The sequence below is a fragment of the Haliotis rubra genome, unplaced genomic scaffold (genome assembly GCF_003918875.1).
Source record: "Haliotis rubra isolate DU_JTF1 unplaced genomic scaffold, ASM391887v1 Scf132, whole genome shotgun sequence".
In the NCBI taxonomy this organism is placed as follows: Eukaryota; Metazoa; Mollusca; class Gastropoda; order Lepetellida; family Haliotidae; genus Haliotis; species Haliotis rubra.
The window spans coordinates 1439182-1464190 of record NW_025765248.1 but is presented as its reverse complement, the minus strand read 5'-3'; the positions used below and the strand labels follow the sequence as shown (position 1 = coordinate 1464190).

Sequence of the window (25009 nt, the reverse complement as noted above, 5' to 3'; positions counted from 1 at the left end):
TGGATTCTTACACCATTGTCAAGCAAGAGTGACAATGATATAAGAATCCATACCGAAACGTCGCATCATATACAATAAAAAAAGGTGTCATCCTTAAAAAAAGTGTATAAAGATGTTGGGTTTTGTAAATACATGCTCTCTGCATTTGCGTTCGATCCAATCAACAAATACTGAGATGGTGAACTACTGCGTGGCTGGAAACTGTCGTTCGTCCAAGTACAAAGCAGGACTTGAAACTGACAATCTGAGTTTGCACCGGTTTCCATCCGATCCGGTCATCCGAGAAAAATGGATGCAGTTTGTTTGCAACCCACAGACATAATAACATGTCATGTGTACAAGTATCACACCTGCCTGCCTGTGTAATTACATAATGTGACAGAGACAGAACTCGGGGGCATGAGCCATAAATCAATGCATTTTGTTTATGGTGTATGGCCTGATAGGTGTTAAGTTCAAATTGCAGGTGGTCAGTGATCGAAGTTGTGTATTGCATATTGTCATTAGCAGACAGGCAGGCAGACACATAGGTGTCAATAAAACAGACATTGAGTTTTGTCTGTGACAGAGACTGCTTATCACAATCAACATAGTTTTCTGTTTCCATAGACATGTATTAAAACATTTCAGTTTTCAAGCTGAGCAACTTTTAACAATGAAATTAGTATTTCTAATGCTACACTTTCTTGAAAACTTGGTTTCCAAATCTGCAACCAAGTATGGGACCAGTGTATTTTTATTACTGCAGACCCAAGATGCTTGTAATCACAAGAAACATCTTTTGTTCTCCAACTCCAACCCCAGCGCTGGGGTGAAATTTGTGAATCGTTTGAACTAAGATTTCTCGGGGGTTTTTCAGCGCATTATTTTTCAACTTTATAAGTTGAATTTGCATTTCTGATAACTTGTTACTGTAAGTCCATACCGAAAGGTATCAGAATCTGCAAAGTTGTGTTTTGCATTGCATGTGACCTTTAAACATTGTTTCAACATACAGGTATCAAGATTCATGTTAGGATCAATGATTTTTAAGAAGATCAAACATGACAGATCATATTATGTTTTTGCTAATATTCAAGCACAATTCTTTTACACTCACTATCGAAGTTGCTCTGGAAATGTTTGTAAAAGGCAACCATAACATCAAGCACCATCTTCGGTTTTCCCTCCAGTTCTATCCCACTTCCATCTCGGCTAAGGCAGAGTCGAGCATTTGGATATTCTCTTCCAACGGTGGAAATATCATCTTTCTGTAAGGAAATTCAAATAAGAGTCACCAGAAGTTGACAAATCCCCTGGCCCCAATGAATTAGAAAGAACAAGTCATCTGACAGTTACTTTAAGTCCAACTTGATGAGAGAATGTCTAATCTGTCAGTCAAAATACAGGAGTAGTTATTGAACCATCAAAACAATACCATATAACTGGGATTTGTAACTTTGTATTTCTATGTCAGGTACACACCAATATCAAATTCAAAGGAAAAGATACAAATCTTAAAAATCCCTAATAAAAAAAAAGGCAGCAGTTTTATGAAAGAATACCTAGTTCTCTTTTGAGATATGATCCTGACAAACACAATGCTAAGAATAGAGTCAAAATCAAACTTGCTGCAATGGAAATGGACAAAACATAAATTCTTAACCAGGGATTTACAGAACGCAAATTCCTGCGTCCTACACGCATGCAAATTGACAATGGACGCAACAAAATTTATTAGCGCGTCCACAGGGACTCAGAAAAAAGTCCAAATACTTTTTGTAAAAATTACAATCAAGTGACAATAAGTTATCACTGAGTTTGCTACTAGCTGGGTTATGGTATTATTTGCAATTTAATTACAGTAACAATGTGATGATCATGATGCACAATACAATAACAGTATCAATAATAATACTTAAGTGTTTGGGACCCCCATTTTGTTGTCAAGGACCCCTGAAAATGAGTTCCAGTGACCCTCAAATACAGTACTGCATGTAAATCCCTGCTTAACAACTCAGTAGCACAAGGTGACTATTTGACAACCAGGGCCTAGATTTTCAAAGCTCTCTTAGCGGTAAGATAGTCATAAGTGTCATACATTAACATTAACTTAAATTATCCTAACGCTAAGAGAGCTTTGAAAATCTAGGCCCTGGTCTTTGTGTTCACACAGTTCCATGAAAGAATACCTATTAGTTTTGGAGATATGGTCCGGACTGGTGGACAAAAACGCTATGAACAAAGTCGAACTTGTTGCCATGAAACAGGAAATAAGTTCATTTTCTTGAATTTCCTAAATAGCAAAATGCACCACTTCAGCTTTAACCCTTGGTTAATACATGTACCAGGTTTGGAAAATAAATGTTTCCACAAAAACATCCAACCCCCAACACACCCACTTTCCATAGTCATGAATAAGACATTTCTGCTACAAGTACAGTGCACTTCCAAGAAAATCATTACATTTGTTTATAAATGACTATTGAATGATGATAACAGGTGTCTGCACAAACACATGCACAGGCAAGGCAAGTGTTCACCGAAACAAACACAGGACCTACTTGCCGGTGACTAATTGTGCAAATACACAAAGGAATACTCTCACAAGCACAAACTTTATTACTTACAGTAATGCTTTTCGGGATTTTCATACAAGTTTTTATCTCTTCCCTGGTACAAAATTGCTTCAGCTTTCTTTTCGCACTCTCGAAACATTCTTTCTTGTCCGACCAAAGAGTGAAAGTGACTAGCTGATGACTTCCATGGGATCTGTCCTGTTTCTCTTTTCCTTGTTCTTGAATATGAAAATGCATAAAGGATACTTGTAAACAAAGACCAATCAAGTTAAATTATTATATGTGTACAAATTGTATAAAGCTCATATGTAATACATTCTCAAGAAATGGAACACCAAAATATCTTACCTGATTTGTTTCCAGAAGGTTATACAGATCGAAAGTCTACTATTGTGGTATTACTACATATGTGGAAGCCAGATGTCTGGCATTAATGGCTCAACGATTGGGGCAGGTTGAACAGATTGAGGAGCTCCGCATCCGAAATAACATTAACATTTTGATCGCTAAAATAGATACACTTGATAGCTAATCCTACCAATAAAACAACAAACAGCACCATAAGTTTCTGTCTGTATTAAGAACTTCATGATAGAGGCCACTGGTATGAAAACAGTAACATCACAGAAAAACATATTGGATGATGTCACCAGCAGGAAACATGGCACCAATGAGTGAGTGAGTCAGTTTTGGTTTTACGCCACTTATAGCAATATTCCAGCAATATCACAGCGAGGGACACCAAAAATGAGCTTCACACATTGTACCCATGTGGGGAATCGAACCCGAGTCTTTAGCGTGATGAGCTACCCCTATTGAGAAAGGAGCTGACAAAGTATCACTGTCAGTCATTGGCATCAAACTATATTCAGTGATGATAGAGACTGACTTCTCGGCTTTCCAGAGATGTTTTTGAAGATGTGCACAAGAAGTTCTACCAGCACTGTACCATTGCACTGTAGTCACAAATATGGAGAGGGATTGCATAGCCAATAGCTTGATGGTCATTCACAGGGATTCATAACTGTAATTAGATGCCAGACATGTGGTACTAATTGAGCTAGGATTTGTCATCAGCTTGGTTGCTAAGTACCACATTTTCTTGCAGGAATTGGGAAACATCTGAGTATGTATACATACTGACTAAACTGAATATCTGGGATCAATTTTATCACCTTTAGCTTCAATGTATGAAGCATCTTATAATCTGGCCAACATCTTGCAGATCTGCAAGGTAATACAGCTACCATAAGGATCCTCATTGTAAGCATGCCTGGACTATCAGGGAGCTGCGTTGGTCAACAGGAATAACATTCGTTATCAACATTTATTATATATGTCCGATCCCTGATGTCAAAGAGCTGTCAAAAATACAGGTCATGGCCACTGACCTTCCATTCAATTCATCTCATACCTCATTCTATTTTCATTTATATTTTGTATGGTTTTATATTTTTAATTTAAATACTTCTATTTACAATGCCATGATCACTATAATTTCCACTATCCATCACAACATCCTCTTTAAGTTCTCCTTGGAGTCTCTCAGGAGACATTTGTTGAGGATTTTGAGTTTGAATTTTACCAATGTGTTAAGAATAAATAAAGCTGAATCGCATTGTTTTCTACACATTATAGTGTTTGCTGCCGTGGTATGTTTGCAATGGTTGTGTGAAAAGTGTGTTCACATGGGGGTTTATGGGTAATTGTTAAGGAAATTCAGCCATTTCAAATGTTGTGTACAATTGTCTGTGACAATTTAGTTTTGGTATATAGATATTACATATTACCATCATCTTGTTAGTTGCCAGCTCTATTTTTAACAAACCACCTAAATTTACAAAATGTAAATGGAAAATTTGTCACAATAATAAAAGGTAGACCTTAAACAGTCCCAGGTTCCTATGGTGTAAACAAGGTAACCGCATGTAAAATAAATTGCTTCACTAATGTACTGTGGAGAAACTGAACGGAAAGAGTGTAATCGCATCGTCATAAAAAACTAGGGTGTAAAATCGAATTAATTGAAACCAGAATTGTTCTGCAGATCTGAACATTGAATATTCATGCATGAATGAACATTTCAACAGCATTTTCTCATTCATGATAAAACTTTTATTTTCAATGGCCTATCGATATACTGTAAATCATGAAATTAATGTGTCACGAATTTAATGCGAGTGCAAGGGTCTGTAGTTTGGCATGAAATGCATGTGGACCCGTTTTTTTGTAAATATCACTATTTTGTATTACCACTACCTACCCGAGACAAGAGCCAGGACTATTAAGTATGCAGTAGGCCATGGCAACACACGTGCACAAAGCACTTAAGTAAGGTGTTAGATGTTAGTTTAGGGGAAAGTGCCGTACGTGTTATGAAGAAAGCGTACATTGTAGCAAGTAGAGTTAAAACTGATGAAGACATCACCAAACTCAACCATAAGTCACGTGACCATCCACTACGGTTAGGGGAGTTAGACCGACTTGAATATGAACACGTGTAGGAGATTAGAGCAGCGGGTGGAATCATCAGTCGAAACATTATTTTGGCTACTGCTAGGGGTATAGTGTTACATGAGAACCGGACTTTGCTTGAGGAAAATGGAGGTCCCATTAAGCTAGACCGGTCGTGGTGGAATTCATTCCTAAATCGCTACACACTTTGTGAAAAGGCCACAAAAGCAGGCAGGAAGCTCCCAGTTGATTTTGATGAGAAGAAGGAAGATTTCATCAAAGCGGTAGGGGAGACAGTCGAGTCAAAGTCAGTCACAAACTGATAAATCGTATATTCAATGACTTTCGTTGCTTTTTTAATGTGGCCACATTGGGGCTATATCAAGGTGAGTAGTGTCGACATTGTATACAATTGTACAAAACAAAAATAGGATTAAAAGTGAATATTTATATTAGTCAGAGTGTTTCGAGTTTATTTTATAACACACGTCTTTGATGATAAAATATTATAGCAAAATTGTTTGTTTTAATGAAGACATGATACCATGATGCAGCTGTGTTGATGCCTCGAATCAAAGTTTACTTGTCAACCCTGTAATATTTTGGAATGAGAATTCTAAAACAATCTTATCACAATCTGAGTGCTATGGGTTTTCCTTGGCAATGACACATTCAACCATATTGAAGTGATATGACAGAGGCCTTTGAATACTAGACCTCATATTCCAGTGGATCATGATGTGAGCCATTGGGGTACAATGATGCGGAATCAAAATCACTTAACCTGATCTGTTAGGTTCCTCCCCCCAGCAGCAGACATTGAGGACTTAAGCTGCCTTCACACGGCAAACTAAAGTTTGACACCACAAGTTGTCAAACTCAAGTTTGAGAGTGTGAACATTCCAACAACTCGCCACCAACACCAATTTCAGAGTTGTCAAACTGTTGTCGAGAAATAGGCTCGGTCTCCAATCTCACCAACTTTTCCATCAAACTTTCGGTGTTGTGAAACTCGAATTTGATGTGTGAAGAGTAGTATATACAATGGGGGTTCTGGACCAGTTCCAACCAAAGCCTCTGCAAAGCCTTATTTCACAAGTAAGGCTTTGGTTGGACCCTTAGCTCTTGCTACCATTACCCCTACTATAAAAAAGTTTGGGGGTACGAACCCCGCTACCGGGGGTATGGGTGATATCCTGGGATTGCCGCTATGCCGTGTTGACAGGAGGTAACACTGTGCCGTACGGTACGATCAATAATTCCGCTTTTACAAACCCTCTCCCTGGCCCATCCCTCAAGTAGTACAAGTTAGGCTCGTCTGCTTTCATGTCCACTTTATCTATGTTGTAAGTTTTGACTGACCATATTGGGTCAGTGGCTCGCTTACGGCTGTCACCCTCGTGTTCCCCCGGCTGGTATAGATACCTAACTAGGGCCCTATCTGGTATCTGTTTCTCCTTCCCACGCAATGGAGCAGCTGGTTCGGACACCACTGATTTCAGTTTGATAGCGTCTACCGGTTTCTTGCCGGTGAGACGGGTGACTTCATGGTTGATTGCCGACACCACCTTAGGTTACCTTGCGACCCATTCAGTCGATCGCTTCCCCGGGGTGGCCATCTCCCTCGCATACTGATGTCCGAATAAGCGCTCAGCCAAAGTCCTATTGAATCTCTCAACTATGGCTTGGCTGCGATGGGCTCCAGCCGTACCACGCCTGACCTTTGTATCGTGTTTGTCTAACAGGTGTGACACAACACCCATGAACTCCCGCCCGGGGTCAACTTGCAGCTCTGTTGGCCACGTCAGCGGACTGCGTTTGTATATGCGTTCGAATCCTCTGGCTACCTGGGCAGAATCTTTCGCGGTCAAGGGCTCGGCTTCCTTGTAGCGACTGGCTACGTCCACTACGGTTAAGGCATACTTGTACCTCTTGTCGTGGGGTAGGAACAGTAGGTCTGCCTGGTGAACGCTATTAGGTATGTTAATACCGAACCTCCTTCTAGGCACGTGGCGCATGGTGCCGGTAAATAGATCTGCCATAGGGCTTGTTTTCAAGCCACGCTTTGGCCTCCTCCGGGGTACTCTCAGCGCCATTTTAGCCAGCTTATCTACAGCTAGCGCCTTTCCAGTATCCACGTGGGCTATAGTAAATAGCCTCAAACTTTCTCTCTTGGTTCAATTTTCTCATGTCCATACGCGTACGTGTTTATCCCATCAATAGCTATCCAACGTTTAGTGTCCATCGGCGACAGAGACGTTTTGTTTATAGTCAGTCCGTATATCTTATGCCCATCACTTCTAAGTGTGTTCATTTTATGTCTAAAGGTACGGGTTTTGAACAGGGCTTCCTTGAATCTGGCGTGTTTGATGTGTTGTTTAACCACGTACTTCTTAACCCCCTTAGCCTTCCGGATCTCACCATTGTCGGCCTTCAGTATGGAATACATCTTAGGCCTCAAACCTATGTACTCGGCTATGGGAGTGCCAGCACACTCGTCCTTCATCTTACCTAGGACCTTTTTATTTACCGTACTGTGTATGGCATGGTCCTTGGGGTAGTCGCTGGTGTCATACAAATCGAGGTGTTTTTTCATGTCCTCGTACACGTCCTCGGTTCGAATCTCCATCAGCAGGGAATCCGTGTCAGTGTACAGCACTTCACACCTGTTGCCGTACTGTTTCTTAAGCTCGTTGTAGTAAAAGTCGTACATCAGGTGTTTAGATAAATCGAGGATGCTCATCCCCACGTAAACAGGCCGGTTGAATTTTATGTGGCTTTTCTTCATGTGTAGGGCAACTAGGTCATCGGTGAATATCTTGCTACGGTTGAATGCCGGACTGGCTATCAGTCTCCTGAGCTTGTCTTCCTCATTCGACCGAACCAGCTTCACGGTCACGCTGCTTTCCTCAGGTTCTCCATAGTCTTACCGAACACCGAAGTTGTTCATGAGCTTGTAGAGATTTTTCTCAAAGTCACTGGTGGCAAGCTTTCGGAGGTCTGTGTTCATTCTGATGTAGGGCTCCATCCATGGGCTCTGGTTGAACACGAGCACCCTGTGTATTTTGCTCAGCCTCATACCCAACGACAGGTACAGCTGTAGGTTGCGATAGTGAACGATGTACTTGGTCTTATTCATTAAGTTGGGCACTAGTTTTTCAACGTCTGCCACCCGCCCACCTAACAAGTTATGTTGGTACTCAGACATCCAGTCTGGGTTAACCCTCATACGTTCGGGGGCCAGGGGGTAGCTGTTGTGTGATGTGTGTAATGCCTTGGGGTATTCCAAGTCAACCTCGAGGATATAACCTTTGTTCGAATCTGGTGCGATGCTCATAACATCAACATGTGACGCCCATTCGAATCCCCCTGTGGGTAGATACTGGCTCATAGCCCAGCCGTACAGGTTGTTGGCGTCGAGGTAGAGAATGTGATTGGTTGGCTTGCTAGGGTCGTAACCCTTCACGTATTGATTATTTGCTTTCGCAGATCGCTTTGGTTGCCATGGAGATCCCGCCCGCAAGCCTTTCTCAATGAATAGGTGCATGTCATAATCTGTAAGCAATTCCAACTTAACTCCAGTCTTTTAAACAAGGCATCCCACGACAGACCTGGGCTGGTGTAATACCATGCGGGGTCGAGTTTATACTGCTTGAAACATGTCCGCCTAAACGTCTCAAACACGTCGGCTAACAGCAGTACATCTGTCCTCAAGTACAGGTCGTGATAGTCACCCAGATTCTCACAACCCAGTTTATTCCATACGTTAATCGCGTGCGAGTAATCGTCTTGGGATATTGCCGAGTCTGTCAGATTGCTGTAAAATTCTCTGATGGGGGGTAGTCTGGTCTCGGCGAACTTGGGCCAACTATCCATGTACTCATAGGGGTACACACCCTTCCTCATAAGCAGGGGTCTAGTCTCTGCGTCTGTGTATCGATCGGTAATAGGGAAGGTATTATTGGCCTTGACCAGACTGTCGAGTGGCGACAATAGAAATTGTACTGAATCTATAAACCTAAGACCGTTTAAGCTGAAGGAGATGTATCTCTCCATGTTGTTGGGGATGCACGTTATATTACCATCGATTTTCGCGATGGCCTGCATGATCAAATGAGAGTCATACCCTCTCAAGTTGTGAAAGACAACGGGGATGTTTATTGTCTTAGGGTTGATTCTAAGCTTAAGGTTACACGCGCTGTGAGCGGCGCCTCTATACTTACCGGTTATGTGGCAGTGATCTCTCACCGAATCACCGTTAAGTGGTGAGTCACACACGTGGCAGTTAGTGCTACAGGCGTGAGCTAGCCTGTCGGCTTGGGTCATACGCATGGGAGCGACTCTATACAGTGCGTTCCTAATAATTTTTTCTTCCTCCTGCAAACACTTAAGAAACCTTTCAGCCACGGGACCCCCCTATACACTACGGGGAGCTTTTGTTTCCCCATCACATCGGATCTACCACGTATCCAAACCCACAGGCTTCATGCTCTTGTGTTTTGAGTGTGGTTGGGGTACCCCCAACAGCCTCAACAGGTTTAACCAAGGCTTCAAAGTCGGCGTATATGATATAAGGCACAGACATTTGGTTCTTGTGGTTACCGAATTTTAGGATATTGTCACCTTCCTTAGGCATGTCGACCCGTATAGCCGTCTGCCCCACACCTTGGCAATGCTCCCGGTGGGATTCTAATAAATCAGCTCGTGTGAAGCCATGCAGGCACCGTTCGCAGAAGTGGGTCTTTTCTCTGTGTGCCGATTGGTCATACAACAGCCTACTAAAGTGTTTTATCCATGTGTAGTGGAACTTGTCACCTCGCTGGATCATGAATATATTGATAATGGGGTTCCCCCCTTGGGGTTTCCCCAACACTGGGCTTACTCTGTGTACTATTGTTGTGTTACCTTCGTGCCCAAAGACATTTATAGCTAGATTATTCTGTTTTTCTATTTTAGTTATCTGGGATATGGGGGTGGGTTCATCTATACCATCCCAGTTGAGCCCATCGTCTTGGGGATAACTAGAAGGCCTGTCTGAATGAGTGTCAGCTGGAAACAAGGCTGACCTGATAGCTAACCTCAGGCAATCGTCTCCTCTATTCTTAACGTTTACCATGGCATGTTTTTTCCTATAGTAGGGTGGCAAGTCTAGGTATGACCCACCTCTGAATGGCACGTAGTTAGCTATGTCTAGATAGACATTATCGATTTTATCTACAGTCCACCCAGACCCCAGGTGTGTGTAGCGTTCTAGGTATTCCCGTATCTGCTGAAAACTAGTATCGATTGATGCGTCAATGGTCTCTATATGGGTCACGACCTGTTGTTGTTTGCCACGGAAGTAAGGCTGAACGAACGTACTCAGTGACACCTCCCCCTTGCTTATCGAGTGACATTTTCACTGTGATTTGAAATTTGATACTTCCTAGACTGTTTAGTTCCTGGTTTATTTTATCAGCTATGAGAGGCTTCATATCAGTAATGTTTATATTCCTATCAACATGCATGCGCCAACCTCTCAAATAGTTGCCTACAGCGCGCTCAGTGGGTATGAACTGTAGGTCAATAGCTCTATTCTGCCGTAATAGTTCTACAAGCTGTGGTTTCCTCATTTGGGAATACCCACCTAAACCCAAATCACGTGCCTCGGCTTGTAATTGTTTTACAGTGGGAGGTTTTGCCACGGGGTCATGTGATAACAATGCGACTAACCCGGCTCTCCCCAGGTTTGAATAACCCGTGTGCCCAAGCTGTTTTGCTTGAGCTTTTAATTGTTTTACCGTGGGAGGGGTTTGTATGTTAAGTAATTTCAACAAGGCTGGCTTCCGCATTCGAGAATACCCAATAACACCTCTCTGCCTGGCGACCCGCTTAAGTTCACCAACAGTAGTCATAGTTGCGTACACATCTATGAAGATCAATGTCTAATTGGGCCACAGTAAAGTGAGGTAAATCCTCTCCGTCGCCCCAATCAACTATTCTTAGATGGGCCGTTTCAATCCAGTACTCACATTGTTCCTTGAAGTTGTGCATGTATTCCTGTATACTTGTAAAACAATTTATTTGGTATTGAGTCGTGATACCCCCCTCACATGTGAAGGGGCGAGTATACTTAACACCCTCCTTAATCCATGCCACTTCCAATATGACCTGAAATCTGAAGCGTCCCCATAAGTTCAGTTCATCTTCGAATATGTTTTTAACCAGAGATTCGATATCCCTGGTTTCCACAAACATAGCTATACGTAGGTGTGTATAATCTCTAATTGGGGTCTATCTTGAGAAGTCGCCTACGTTCTTTTATGTAGGCCTTTTTATTCTCGTAGATGAGGTGATGTCTGACTACGTTCGCCCGTGAGCTTTACATAAGCAGTAGTGACCTTTAACCCCTATGCCACACACACAACACGCGTAGTTAGGGCTTCCCATGTGGAACCAACAGTACCCCTGAGTCCTGCATTTCCTACCACAGGTCTCGGTCTTCGCCATAAGTATGTATTCGCATCGGTATGGAGCAGGTCTCATGTTTAGCATACTTATATGAGTACTTAGTCTAATTGTTTCGCAACCAACGCAGTCGCTGCTATACCCAGCGCTATGAATACCAGTTCACGGTCCATTTGTCCCTTGGATGGTGTGTAGTACTGAGCGAGTGTGGGTTTATTGAGTGGTTGCAACTGTTTACCTGTTAATACGAAGTATTCTCTCGCTGCCTCGTCGACATCGTGGAATGTTTGAACTGCATGGTTTTCACGCCTGAGTTGTTCGTTAATGTAATCGATCCTCTGGAGGCGTTTTTAAGCGCATTTCGGATTGGGCGGCCTGTAATTTTTCAATAGCGAGATTATGTCGCTTCCTTTCTTCCTGTATTTCAGCCGCGCGTGTGACTCTCGTAGTTTCGAGAAGAGGAAATTACTCCCGGAAAATGCTAGGGCATTTACTAATGCCCCACCGACCATCATGGCAATCGTAGCCATCCTATATTTACTTCATAATATTTTCAGGTAGTATCCCTTGTTTTACTAGGATGTCTTTTGTAGCCATCGCCATACCAAGGTTCATTATAAGCATACCCATATCCTGCAAGTTCAAATCTAGCTTGATAGTTGGTTGTTTAAGCACCATTTTGGTCAACCGAGCGTATCCTACGGCTAGACTGGCGACCACTGTGGCGTGGTATGCGTCGTTGACGAACGTTTTCCCCTCAGACATTATGTATATGATATAAAATATTAAATTATAACATGATATGCGGGTCGACCTCTAATTGTGGAGGAGGGTTTCCCTCCTCGGAATCCTTAGGATTGTGAGGGTTTCCCTCACTGTATCGTGTATATAACCACGAGATAACCACGGCAGCAGTTGCGCATACAACCAACAAGAGTCGAGACGGGTGAGTCACCCTGATAATTTTATGTTGATTACACCACCGTTTTTTACCGGCAGCTACTCTCTTAGGATTCTTCTGCCTGGTTACTGTGGGAGGGGTCACCTCCAGTTGGGATGGGGTTTCCTCCAGTAGTTGGGGTGGGGTCTCCTGTGCAGCATCCATCTATACTATTATTATTATTTTTCCTCTCAAATTGACAATGCTTTGCCGTGATAATCGCCGCCGTCACCGGGGCTAACAACATACCGTATTTGTGGTACAGCTCGCAGCTAATAGAGCTCAAGGCGTGTTCGATAAAAGGGTCTTTTTCGAGGTCTTCCCACAGGTAAAGTCGGCGCTACGGGGGGATGGGAAGGAAGTATGATGCAATACCAGTGTATATCTGGGTCATAGCCGATCCTACTGTTTTTGTCATTTCTGCCCCGAGTCTAGCCTCGTATTTAGCAAAACACAGCGAAATGAAGGTTAAGTTGCACACGACGAACACTTCAAATATCATAGCTATGCTTAGCTTTGCTTAGCTTTGCTTAGCTTTGCTTAGCTTTGCTTAGCTTTGCTTAGCATTTGCTTAGCATTGCTTAGCTAAAACACCCTATAGGCTACTGGTTGATCGGTCTTGAGCACAAGCTTAGCGTGTTTAGTTTCAGCGAGCTGTTTCTTCACACGTTCCCTATCATGTTTGCTCATCACATCGTTCTCTCTCAAACACTCTTCGAACGAATCCCTGTCCTTGCAGTGAAATAAGGCCACCCATCGCGTCTGCTCCCTGAGGTCTTTCAACACCGAGTTGAACTTCTGCGTCAGCACCCATACGCTGTGATTTGCGTGCCGGCCAGAGAAGGCCAGGTACGATAGCATGTCTCTCTTTTTTGTTATCTCGCGATTAGCGCTGCAGTCGTCCAAGATGAACAGCGTCGACTCCCCTTTAAATTTCTCGTGAAGAGCTTTCAACCAGTCCTGCAGGCGTGTTCCCGGGTCGACTTTGTGTACGTCCGGGTCCGTCATCACCCAAGGTCTTTCCGTGTACGTTTTATTCATACTCAGAGTAGGGCACATGATAACGATGTTGTCGAACACATCCCTGTAGTACCCCTCCAACATATCCAACACGAAAACGGTCTTCCCACAGCCAGTCTGCCCGCACACTATGGCGCAGTGTGGGTCGCGTGGCAAATCAATGCCGCCGGCAGGCAAACCAGCAGGCAACTGCCTAGTAGATGGCTTGCACGAATCTCCCATTGTCTATATTAAGTTGCGCGTCCATAATAACGTACAGATATAATTTCAACTTGCCAGCGGGTTGAGCCTTCTTGGTAATACCCTCACTACCGTTATCTATATGGCGTCCACTACCGTGCAGTTTATCCTCATCCGTGGATCGCATGTCCAACCATAGGGCGTACTTGGTGGTCAGGTATTCCCCGATCTGCACGGAGGATAGGTTCAGGTCCTTGGTTATGTATGGGTGTTGTTTGATAGCCGGTAGCTTTTTTATCTCATCCCACTGCTGGTATGGCCTCATACCATGACTGAACAGCTGGTTGGGCACGCCCTCTATGGTCACTTCCACCTTTTCAATCTCGGGGTTGAAAAACTTCTCGCTGTCCCTCCGGAACGGCTCGTAATCCTCCACTGGGACGACCAGGATACCTTTCATCGATCGCGCCGGCACGTTCAGGTTGATATTCCACACAGTGTCGCTCTTATCCCGCATGATGGATCTATGCCTCAGTATGCGATCGTACAGGATGGCCATCTTCCCAGAGTACTGGCTTCGAACCTGCCTGGCCAGCTCCGGGCTAGTGACCATGTCGAACTCCAGAGAGATGTTGTCTATGACGTAACTGGCCTCATCACCGTTCGGCGTACGCACTACTTTGCTGTAGTCGTTAAACGTGAGCTCATATTCAAGCCTATCACCCAGCGCGGCCTGGTAAAACGGCGCGTGTCCCGTGAGCAACTCGAAGTCGAACGGCACGCAGAACCGGGTTCCCGTGCGGCTTGAGCGATGGCCTTTCACCGTCCGATCGGGTCGCTGTTTTGCGTGATACCCTGGTACACGCGATTTTGATTGGTACGCCAGCGTTCTCCCTCGCTTTTCCAGAGATCCCCATAGCAGTGAAACACGTCGCTGTCGTCGATGCTCAGAACCTCGTTACCGCTGATCTTGATGGTGGTTTTCTTGATAATAGCTCGACCTACGTTCCGCACTAGCTCGCGTTTGTCGTTGGTGGAGGTCAACGTGAGGTTGAACGCCAGTCGAACCGTGCCTGGTACAATGAGGTCATTCTCGCCAAGGTTTGGAAATCTAACCAGCAGCGTTTGATTCTGGTCTATCTTGCTGGGATTGTTGGTGATGGTCACCGACTGGCGCACGGCTCTGGCACCTAGAGGCTCTCTTGATCTTCGAAAAGGATCTAGTTTTCTACCGTACATTGTTATATAAATGAAATATATAAGTTTTAATACTAAATAATGGCAGAGTACATACCTATGGATGATATGTGGGATGATAGTGCTCAGGCATTCGAGGATAACACCACATTCACTACCCCCTTAAGTACTGAACTTGTACAGCCTGCTGTCGACGATTATTACAACGCAGTTGAAAATAGAGACAATATCAAGCCGTTGGGAAGGGACTATGCCAAGTTTACCGTCGATAAGAAGGGCACGCTCGCGATTGAAGGCTCACCCGGGGTCCGATATCATAAAAAGACGGGAAGCCGTGATGCTTTGTCAACACTCACCAGTCGCCCTGGTGGGGTCAGCTGATCCGTGATGAACTAGGCTTCATAGATTACAGCGGCTAGCGGTCAAAGCTTCCCCGGTCGCCCAAGATCTGCAAGCAGCCAGACCCAAAGGCGATGAAGGTGATATACCCCAACGCATAAAAGAAACGCCGGACAGTATCGAGAAAATATTGACCACGTACCATGACAAACCCTTGCCGGGTCCTCGAATTTCCCTGAGGGAACTGCGAGGCCCTAGACGAAGCCTTGAAACATGTATGCGGAGAACTCGTGAACAACATGGGGAAACTTAATGAAATCGATGAGCACATCGCTCGCGAGAAAATAAAACTCACCGAAGCGGATGGTGATATGAAACGTCGTATCGAGGAGAGAATAAAAAACTTGGAAGACGAGAGACGGACTCGGTTGGAATCCGCTTCCTCTAACCGGGAAGCGCTCCGATCACAGATCAGTAGAGTACGGGAAACCATCGATCGAGTCCTAAATGAAGACACCACGCTAGCTGACAGGATTCGGATCCTGTTCCGAGAGCAAGGCATCACCATCGCCAGCATTCTGACTGCATTGGGCTTCATCATATCAACCCTGGTGGTGTCATTGACAGGGGGTAGCCCCACGCCTGCACCAACACCAACACCCACAGGTGGGGTCAAAGAGTGGATAAAAAAACTAGGGGAAGCCCTGGCTAAACTGGCTGGTAAGGCCGCCGAAGCCCTACCCGGCATCCTGGGTAGCATCGTCTCGTGGCTGCTGGGCGCTCTGGCTAAAACTGCCACGTGGCTCAGTCAAAACCTATGGGCAGCCATCGTCGCCATGGTGGGTTTGGTGTACGTAGCGGCTAAGAAATTTTTAACCAAATAAGTCCCAAAGCTACCCCACCAACCACCAGGGCTGTTTTACGGTCGATGTGCTGCTGATTGGACGCTGCAGGCTGGGGCTGTGTGTGTGTTGGTTGAGCCCTAGGCTCCGGGGGTGGCGCCACTATACCCGTTTCACCGGTCGTGGGTGGTGGGACGTGGGAGACGTTGACATCGAGGTTGACACCCAACTTTTGGTCCGCCGTGGCTATGACTATTTCGTTGTTGTATCCCACCACTTTTTTTACTCTCAGTTGCATATCGCTCGGAGCCATGTACAACCCCACGTCGAAGACATAGTCGACTTTCGACCTGGCATATTCCAACACGTCTTGGTAGCGTTTGATGGCACTCGGGAGATCAACTGGAGCATTGATAGCATCCTCAACGTTAACAACAAACTGTTTCTGAGCATCGTAAGCAGTCCCCTTACCGAGGATGTTGGAGCGCGTTATGCCTCTGCGCGCAACAGCCCCACACGTATGCGTTCAATCGAGTCGTTTAACCTGATTACCCGGCACGAGTAAACCCTTTCGGCGTGTCCAGCATGAACTTTTTCCAGTCATCCGCTGCCCCCTGCTCAAACCTCCAGACTCGGTAATCCTTGCTGTTGTCGAAAGCCATGTAACGGTCATCCCACTCGTTGGTTGTGAGGTGATGATACGACTTGTATCCCCATTCTTTCAACTTCTCGCTGGCATCCACGAGGTGCATGTTGTGAACGATGGGGATACCCAACCCGTGGTTCGGCCCCGGCAAACGCCAATCCGTCTTCGGGTTCAGTTCGAATTCGTTGCAAATACGTTCGTAGGCCCGCCTATCGTACTTGTTTACTGCGTCCCATGCATTGTCCTGTGGGACCGGAGCACTGATTTCTTTGAGGATACGCCTAATCTGGTAGTACACGTGGAACGTGAACACAGACTGACTCAGCGGTCCACGCCGAGTGTCGGTCAATGTCACACCACACCCCGTTGTAGCACACCACACGGCGAAGTTGAGTTGATTCTGCCAGAACTGCATCGGGTTGTTGAACCAAGCATGAACTACCTTAGCGTTAGTCACCGAAAATTTATACTTGTCAAACACATCTATGAACTGGGCGTCGAAATGCCCCCCATCAGCGACTACTATCTTCATGGGGGAGAAATCTATGTCCAGTTTAGGGTAAAACATTCCAGGGGAGTACATTTTAAAACTATTATATAATGAGCATATATACTCTAACATGTACATAACACTCCCAGGAATAACGAGCGGTGAGGCTGTTCAGCTGACGCACGCGATCGATAACACATCGGGTCAACTCGAAGTCGCACTCTGTGATATCACCTACCTACCGCAATGGACTAACATCAACGCCAGCAACAATAAGCTGTTCGTCAGTGGAGCTCGCAGCCAGATAACTGGCCGGCTACTACAGCGTGTGCTCGCTAGCTTTAAGCAAGGTCTTCAAACCCCTGGGGCCGAACTCAAGATGAACGACTCAAACGGTACAGTGGTGTTAATCAACAACGGAAGAAAGTCCTTGAGGCTCGGTCGACCATTGGCGAGGACACTAGGTATATCGCCTGGCGAGATAAAACCAACAACAACCGTCCACAGGCATGAAGTTACCCGACCTAGTACCGTGCCGAGAGCTGTACATTCATCTCGCCAGGTGAGCACAACGTGCAACATTCAAGGGGTCACCCTTCCACTATACTGAGAGCCGTTACCTGTGAAAGCGGAGAAATACAACGACGGTAGAACGGAGTCGTTTTCACCGCGGCAGTATAAGAGGTTGACTCAGGGCAACATACCTGAGCTGATAATATCGGTGTTAGATATAAATCATAATCCCGTCAATATAGGATACCTCAGCTTAACGCTTCACATAAAATGACCAGCGCACAAGGGCCCGGGGTGAAAAAATGCGTCAATGTGGGGATCTCCGACCTCGGGGACACACGCGGTTTCGACGCTCCCGGAGTAGATGGCACACTGTACGGCTTACAATGGAAAAACAACATTTACAAACGCGTTGAAGTCCCCTCCGGTGGAGCCCTAGGTGATATAGTAGATACCACAAGAGCGGTAGTCAACACTAAGTACACCCTAGTCACCACCGGGGATGATAAATGGATAATATACCCATCGTTCGGTGGCAAACTGTTCGACTTAGACGATGTTGAGAGCACTACCGTCGCCCGAAACAAGCCATATACGCTCGTCTTCACCGAAGATGACAAGTGGGTGTTGTTACCAGATAAAGACGACTGGTTTCTCAATATTAGGCTCGGCTCCCCCTACGTGTTCACGGATAACAAAGACAACCACCTAAACAAAGTCGTTAACAACGGAACCCTGCTCGTGGCTTACGTCCCGACTCAGAGACGTAGCGTAGTCATCAGCCCTCTCAACAGTATGGCAGCCCACATGCTATCGAGTAAAGTGGGCATACAAAACGTGACATTGCAGTTGGTTTATACTTGTCAAACACATCTATGAACTGGGCGTCGAAATGCCCCCCATCAGCGACTACTATCTTCATGGGGGAGAAATCTATGTCCAGTTTAGGGTAAAACATTCCAGGGGAGTACATTTTAAAACTATTATATAATGAGCATATATACTCTAACATGTACATAACACTCCCAGGAATAACGAGCGGTGAGGCTGTTCAGCTGACGCACGCGATCGATAACACGTCGGGTCAACTCGAAGTCGCACTCTGTGATATCACCTACCTACCGCAATGGACTAACATCAACGCCAGCAACAATAAGCTGTTTGTCAGTGGAGCTCGCAGCCAGATAACTGACGGCTACTACAGCGTGTGCTCGCTAAGCGACAAGGTCTTCAAACCCCTGGGAGCCGAACTCAAGATGAACGACTCAAACGGTACAGTGGTGTTAATCAACAACGGAAGAAAGTCCTTGAGGCTCGGTCGACCATTGGCGAGGACACTAGGTATATCGCCTGACGAGACAAAACCAACAACAACCGTCACAGGCATGAAGTTACCCGACCTAGTACCGTGCGAGAGCTGTACATTCATCTCGCCAGGTGAGCACAACGCATAACATTCAAGGGGTCACCCTTCCACTATACTGAGAGCCGCATCTGTGAAAGCGGAGAAATACAACGACGGTAGAACGGAGTCGCTTTCACCGCGGCAGTATAAGAGGTTGACTCAGGGCAACATACCTGAGCTGATAATATCGGTGTTAGATATAAATCATAATCCCGCCAATATAGGATACCTCAGCTTAACGCTTCACATAAAATGACCAGCACAAGCGGGCCCGGGTGAAAAATGCGCCAATGTGGGGATCTCCGACCTCGGGGACACACGCTTTCGGCGCCCCGAGTAGATGGCACACTGTAACGGCTTACAATGGAAAAACAACATTTACAAACGCCAGTTGAAGTCCCCTCCGTGGAGCCCTAGGTGATATAGTAGATACCACAAGAGCGGTAGTCAACACTAAGTACACCTAGTCACCACCGGGATGATAAATGGATAATATACCCATCGCTCGGTGGCAAACTGTTCGACTTAGACGATGTTGAGAGCACTACCGCCGCCAAACAAGCCATATCGCTTTCGTCTTCACCGAAGATGACAAGTGGGTGTTGTTACCAGATAAAGACGACTGGTTTCTCAATATTAGGAGCTCGGCTCCCCCCACGTGTTCACGGGATAACAAAGACAACCACCTAAACAAAGTCGTTAACAATGGAACCCTGCTCGTGGCTTTACGCCCCACTCAGAGATCGGCGTAGTCATCAGCCCACTCAACAGTATGGCAGCCCACATGCTATCGAAAGTAAAGTGGGCATACAAAGCGATGACATTGCAGTTGGTGTCTGAATTTGAAGGCGTGGTCAGGATACTGGAGAGTCTACCGCTTAACTCAACACTGATCATCAAAGTCTACCTAGGGGAATCATCGGGGAATGATGTCGAAGATCGTGAAGGGGTCAAACTCGGTGGGGAAACGACACCAGTATCACGTTTGCACAGTTTACGTGCGGATGGGTGTCGGCTCCAACACCAGTCTGCAGGGTGTCACCGTGATCGTGGAAAACACGATATAACTAACCAAGATCTTCCTACCTGACAACATACACTTCATGGGGGTGAAGTTCACCCCTGAACTATTATCAGAAAACCAGTTGGAAATTATATCATAATAGTATTATAGCAATGTCTTGGATTCACCCCAACACTACACTTAACGACTTAGGGGACACGGAGGGATTCGATCAACCTGGTGGGGAAGACACCTTGTACGTCCTATTATTTAAAAACGGTGTGTACATACGGCAGGACCTGGCAGACTTAAAGGAGCCCAAATGGGTGATCAACGTGGCCATCACCGCACCTTATATCTCAATAGACAAAGAGGGCTATGTCTCTGAAATTAGGAACAACGGTACCTTCATCACGTCTTTCATTCCATTCATCACGTCCATTCATGGGTTCGTACCCCCAAACTTTTTTATAGTAGGGGTAATGGTAGCAAGAGCTAAGGGTCCAACAAAAGCCTTACTTGTGAAATAAGGCTTTGCAGAGGCTTTGGTTGGAACTGGTCCAGAACCCCCATTGTATATACTACTTGAAGTGTTGTCAAACTCGTGTTATTCAGAAACAACCAATCGCACTCCAAATCACGTGATGTTTTGGTTGTATGGTCAACTCGACCTACAAAAATGGCATCCCTCAAATGACACGAAAGTTTGACAACATGTGTTTGAAATGTGAAAATGCGAGTTTGACGACTTTTAAAATTTGAACAACATGAGTTGTCAAACTTTAGTTTGCCGTGTGATGGCCACTTTATACTGTCATAAATCTTTACGGGGGGTCCATATTTTTAAACACTCATCCTGCTACAGTTTCACTCTCATTTTTCAGCTGAGAAGAGAAGTCAAAAGTTAACAGGCAACCAAAAGTAATATTTCTGACAAAGTCAAAATGTGATTTGAAACTGTTCACTTGCTGGCACAATCCATACAAAGTTTTAGTCTCATGGAACAGATGGAAGTGTAATGGTTGATAATGGACAGAATGATGGAAGGCAAGTTTATCACAACAGCAAGCTTGTTGGATCTTTCAGTATGATATGGGCACAAACATAATATTCTATTTATTACCAAAGTCGTCAAATTGAAGGAAAAAAAACCCAAATCTACTTTCAAACATAGGCTGCCTATCTGCTGTCGACGCATGTAGAATGCAACATCAGAAATCAGAAATGTGACATCATAGCATTGTTCATGATGTCACGTCACCATGACAAAGTGATATTTTGCCCTAGGGCATTGTATGAAAAATATGAACCCGATATTTTCGCCTTTGTAGGTAATAAAATGAAATATGTACCTTCACACAGTTTTCCAAACTTTTTTGTGAATTTGTCAAAGCACCTTGGATCATATATCACAACACGCACTTCTTTGATTTTCAGATTTTCAGATGATTTGACAAATCGGCAAAGAGCTTCGTGTAAGTCTTGAGCCATATCCTCTGACACATCACCTGTAATGATAGAAGAAGTGACATAAAATACTTACCTCACAATGAATATCGAACAATTTGTACTATTCATGGGGGCACAATGGCACATAGCCTGGTACGCAAACTCAGTCACTATTGCTCACTTAATTTGGGATTTGGAACTTTGTAACAATGTCTCATACTCTTTAGCAAAGAGTTACTATAAATCACACAAAAGCTGAAATTCTGTTAAGATCAATAGCACCAGTTTACAATTTGGTCATTGTATGTACTGTAGAAAACTGGTATTATTGAAACTCTGGAAAATCACATACCTGTGAGCTAAGTCAAAGTCAAATTAAAATACTTAAAACAGAAAACTTGAGTTCTAAAAATTGCCTAAATAGAAAATGGCATTAGTTGAGCACCTGGTCTATATGTGTGTGAAATTACATGAAAGAATACCTATTAGTTTTAGAGATTCGGTCTGGACAAACACATCACTATGAATAGTCTCATTGCCACAGAAATGGAAAAAATACAAATTTTGAAAATCAGTAAATGATCCGGAGGATAAAACATGTTTTAAACCAGGGGGGATAAAATTGAAACAATTTGCTCATGTACCAAATTTTAATTTAGAGTAACACTATTTTTCAGGGCATTATCATATGTGGAAGCCAGACGTCTGGCTCAACAATTGGGGCAGGTTGAACAGATTGAGGAGCTCCGCATCCGAAATAACATTAACATTTTGATAGCTAAAATAGATACACTTGATAGCTAATCCTACCAATAAAACAACAAACAACACTATAAGTTTCTGTCTGTATTAAGAACTTCATGATAGAGGCCACTGATATGAAAACAGTAACATCACAGAACAACATATTGGATGATGTCACAAGCAGGAAACATGCCACCAATGAGTGAGTGAGTCAGGTTTGGTTTTACGCCACTTATAGCAATATTCCAGCAATATCACAGTGAGGGACACCAGAAATGGGCTCAACACATTGTACCCATGTGGGGAATTGAACCCAGGTTTTCAGTGTGACGAGCAAACCCTTTAACCACTAGGATACCACACCGCCTCTGGTACCAATGACGTCACATGACAATTAAACAAATAGTAGTCTGAACTATGGCTGCTGTCAGATTAAAGTGGAATTAGAAATGTTTGATGTCACAAGAGTCATTCTCTGTCATATCTTCCTACGAACCTCTGTTCCAATAGAGCCATATTTCCCGGTTCTCGTAAAATCCCCTAGCGGCAAAAGATCGCAACACGAATTATCTCCCTTCTTTCTAACCAATCAGAACACGTGTTACATCGACTTAGATTCAACTTGACTAACACAAGCAAATGTGGGGCCACAAATATCCCCCATCTGCCGGGGACTTGTGTTGATGTTACACACAAAGGCGTTTAATGGCTAGCTTGTCCGTTGTCAGCGAGGGGCGATGGAGACCCCATCCGCCTTAACATGACTGAGTTCTGTCTAGAAGAAAAGCGTTTGCGCATCGCCAAGCAGGGGAAGAAGTTTACATTTCTCGAAGCATCACCGGAAATTACCGAGGCCTCCTGCGAATGATCACTTTTTGAAACAAGCATTAAGCTGATTGCACAACTAAATCTGATTGCTTCCAATCAGGAGTCTTGAACGCTCACACCATGAAAGGGCCGTATTAGAACAGAGGTTACGTAGGAAGATATGACAGGAGTAACCTCTGTGGGAGGAGAATGCACAAGAGTATGTTCTTGATAACTCTATACCCTTTACCTGTTATACATTTGAACCATGAATAAATGTCTGTAAAATGTAATTTTCTGAATAAAATTGATATTTTATACTTATCCTGACTCATGCTCTTTTGCTTGTCTTCTTCTTCTTACTTGAACATAGTGGAACACTTGTATCTCCTATTGAAGCTCCCTTCAATAAAGAATAGACGAAAATCACTCCTACCAAGAGTTATCTCTCCAGCCGTTTAGAAGGGAAACTGTAAGCGCTTCACCGTGCCCACATGCCTCACTCTCCTGATTATGAGCCCGACACTTGAATTTGCAGGAAATCCAAAGTGTCTAGATGGGAGGATGGGTTGGCTTTACCTCATGAGTCAGGATAAGTATAAAATATCAATTTTATTCAGAAAATTACATATTTTTCCTTATCCTGACTCATGCTCTTTTGCTTGTAGAAACCCGGCCGGAAAGGTGGTGGGAAAAGCACTTTAGGATTTCTTTAGTGAATTTTACGTCATTATATACCCCTATGGGAACTTCAGTGAATGGCACTGTATTTACTAGTAAACTCTGCTGCTGTTGGGCGAATTCTAACCTTCCAGCTGCCTTAAAATGGGGGGTTGACCACAAAAGTTAACTTTTGGTCCTTTCATCTGTTAACATTGTATTGGATTTTCGCGACTGTAACTCTTTGATGCAAGCACCAAGTGGGTAGAAGCGACCCATTCCTGTACATGTACCAGTATCCTTACAAGTAACGGGTCATATTACTTATGCAAGTTGTTAGACGTGCATTGTGACTTAAGCAGAACTCCGCTGAGTGTAAGCTTAGTAAGTTATGCGATAAAAAGGGCGAGACTCCGTCTTAGCGCCTTAGTGGGACTGTCAATTGTTGTGTTACAATAAGTGGGCCGAAATGGTGAATGTAAAAGCTGTCCTCAGTGGCGATGTTCTTCAAGTGATGGTTGGCAACCACAATGTCCCATTTCCAGAAGCAGCCCTTCATTATCGGCCCTGATAGAGCGATTCCCAAGTATAGAGAAGCGTTCACGCCAGAGCTCTCACTGCATGTGTAAGTTGGAGGCTCTTGGAGGATCCAGTCCTGCTGCTTTTGTAGGTACTTTTAGGATGACAGTTTTGATCCAGCTTGATACCTTAGTGCGGAAGACCCGTCGCCTGCAGCCGTTGATATCAAGACGAAAGACACTTGAATTTCCATCTCATGTACCTGGAGCGTTGTAGGTAAACTTTCCATGCTCGTTCTGGGCACAAGGATAAGACCTGCGCATCCCGTGGTCCAAGGGCTGATGATAGTGTTGGGACGTGGAACTGTCTGTCTGGATGACCTGGCAGTAGATTCTTGCTATGAAGTCCCATCTCAGTCCCATATGCCGCGATATTTGATTTGTATCAAATCGTGTTCTCTCCCATCAAGAGCATGTATTTCCGACATCCTTGCTGCTGTTACTAAGGTTATCAGGAACAAGCGCCTTCTGCGTCAAGGAATTCTAAGATGTTCTCTGTAATGGTTACTGTAGCTGTCACTAGTGAGATGTCGTAGAACAACGCTGAGGTCCCATGCAGAGCTTTAAATCTCTGTTGTTGGTCCTCCAATTAAAAGGGCATGAAAATACGACCAGTAACTCTAGTACTTTTATTAGTTGCACTCGTCCCTCATGACGATAACTGCTCTCAATGCCGCTAGGTATGTTGAGAGTGTTGACCCTTTAACCACTTCCTTTGTCTAGGTGACAAAGGTAGT

The 25009-nt window shown here is 44.5% G+C and overlaps 1 protein-coding gene across 2 annotated transcripts in view; it reads right to left on the bottom strand.

Annotated features, from left to right (window-relative positions):
- The window catches only part of LOC124267560 (protein mono-ADP-ribosyltransferase PARP14-like), a 75393-nt gene that overhangs the window by 1979 nt on the left and 48405 nt on the right, over positions 1–25009 (bottom strand). For both annotated transcript variants that reach the window (XM_046702506.1, XM_046702507.1), the window contains exons 16-18: positions 21387–21542; positions 2610–2776; positions 1100–1250 (exon numbers count right to left, since the gene is read on the bottom strand). In XM_046702506.1, the coding sequence (XP_046558462.1) occupies positions 1100–1250; positions 2610–2776; positions 21387–21542 (474 nt within the window). The remainder of the gene's footprint in view (positions 1–1099; positions 1251–2609; positions 2777–21386; positions 21543–25009) is intronic.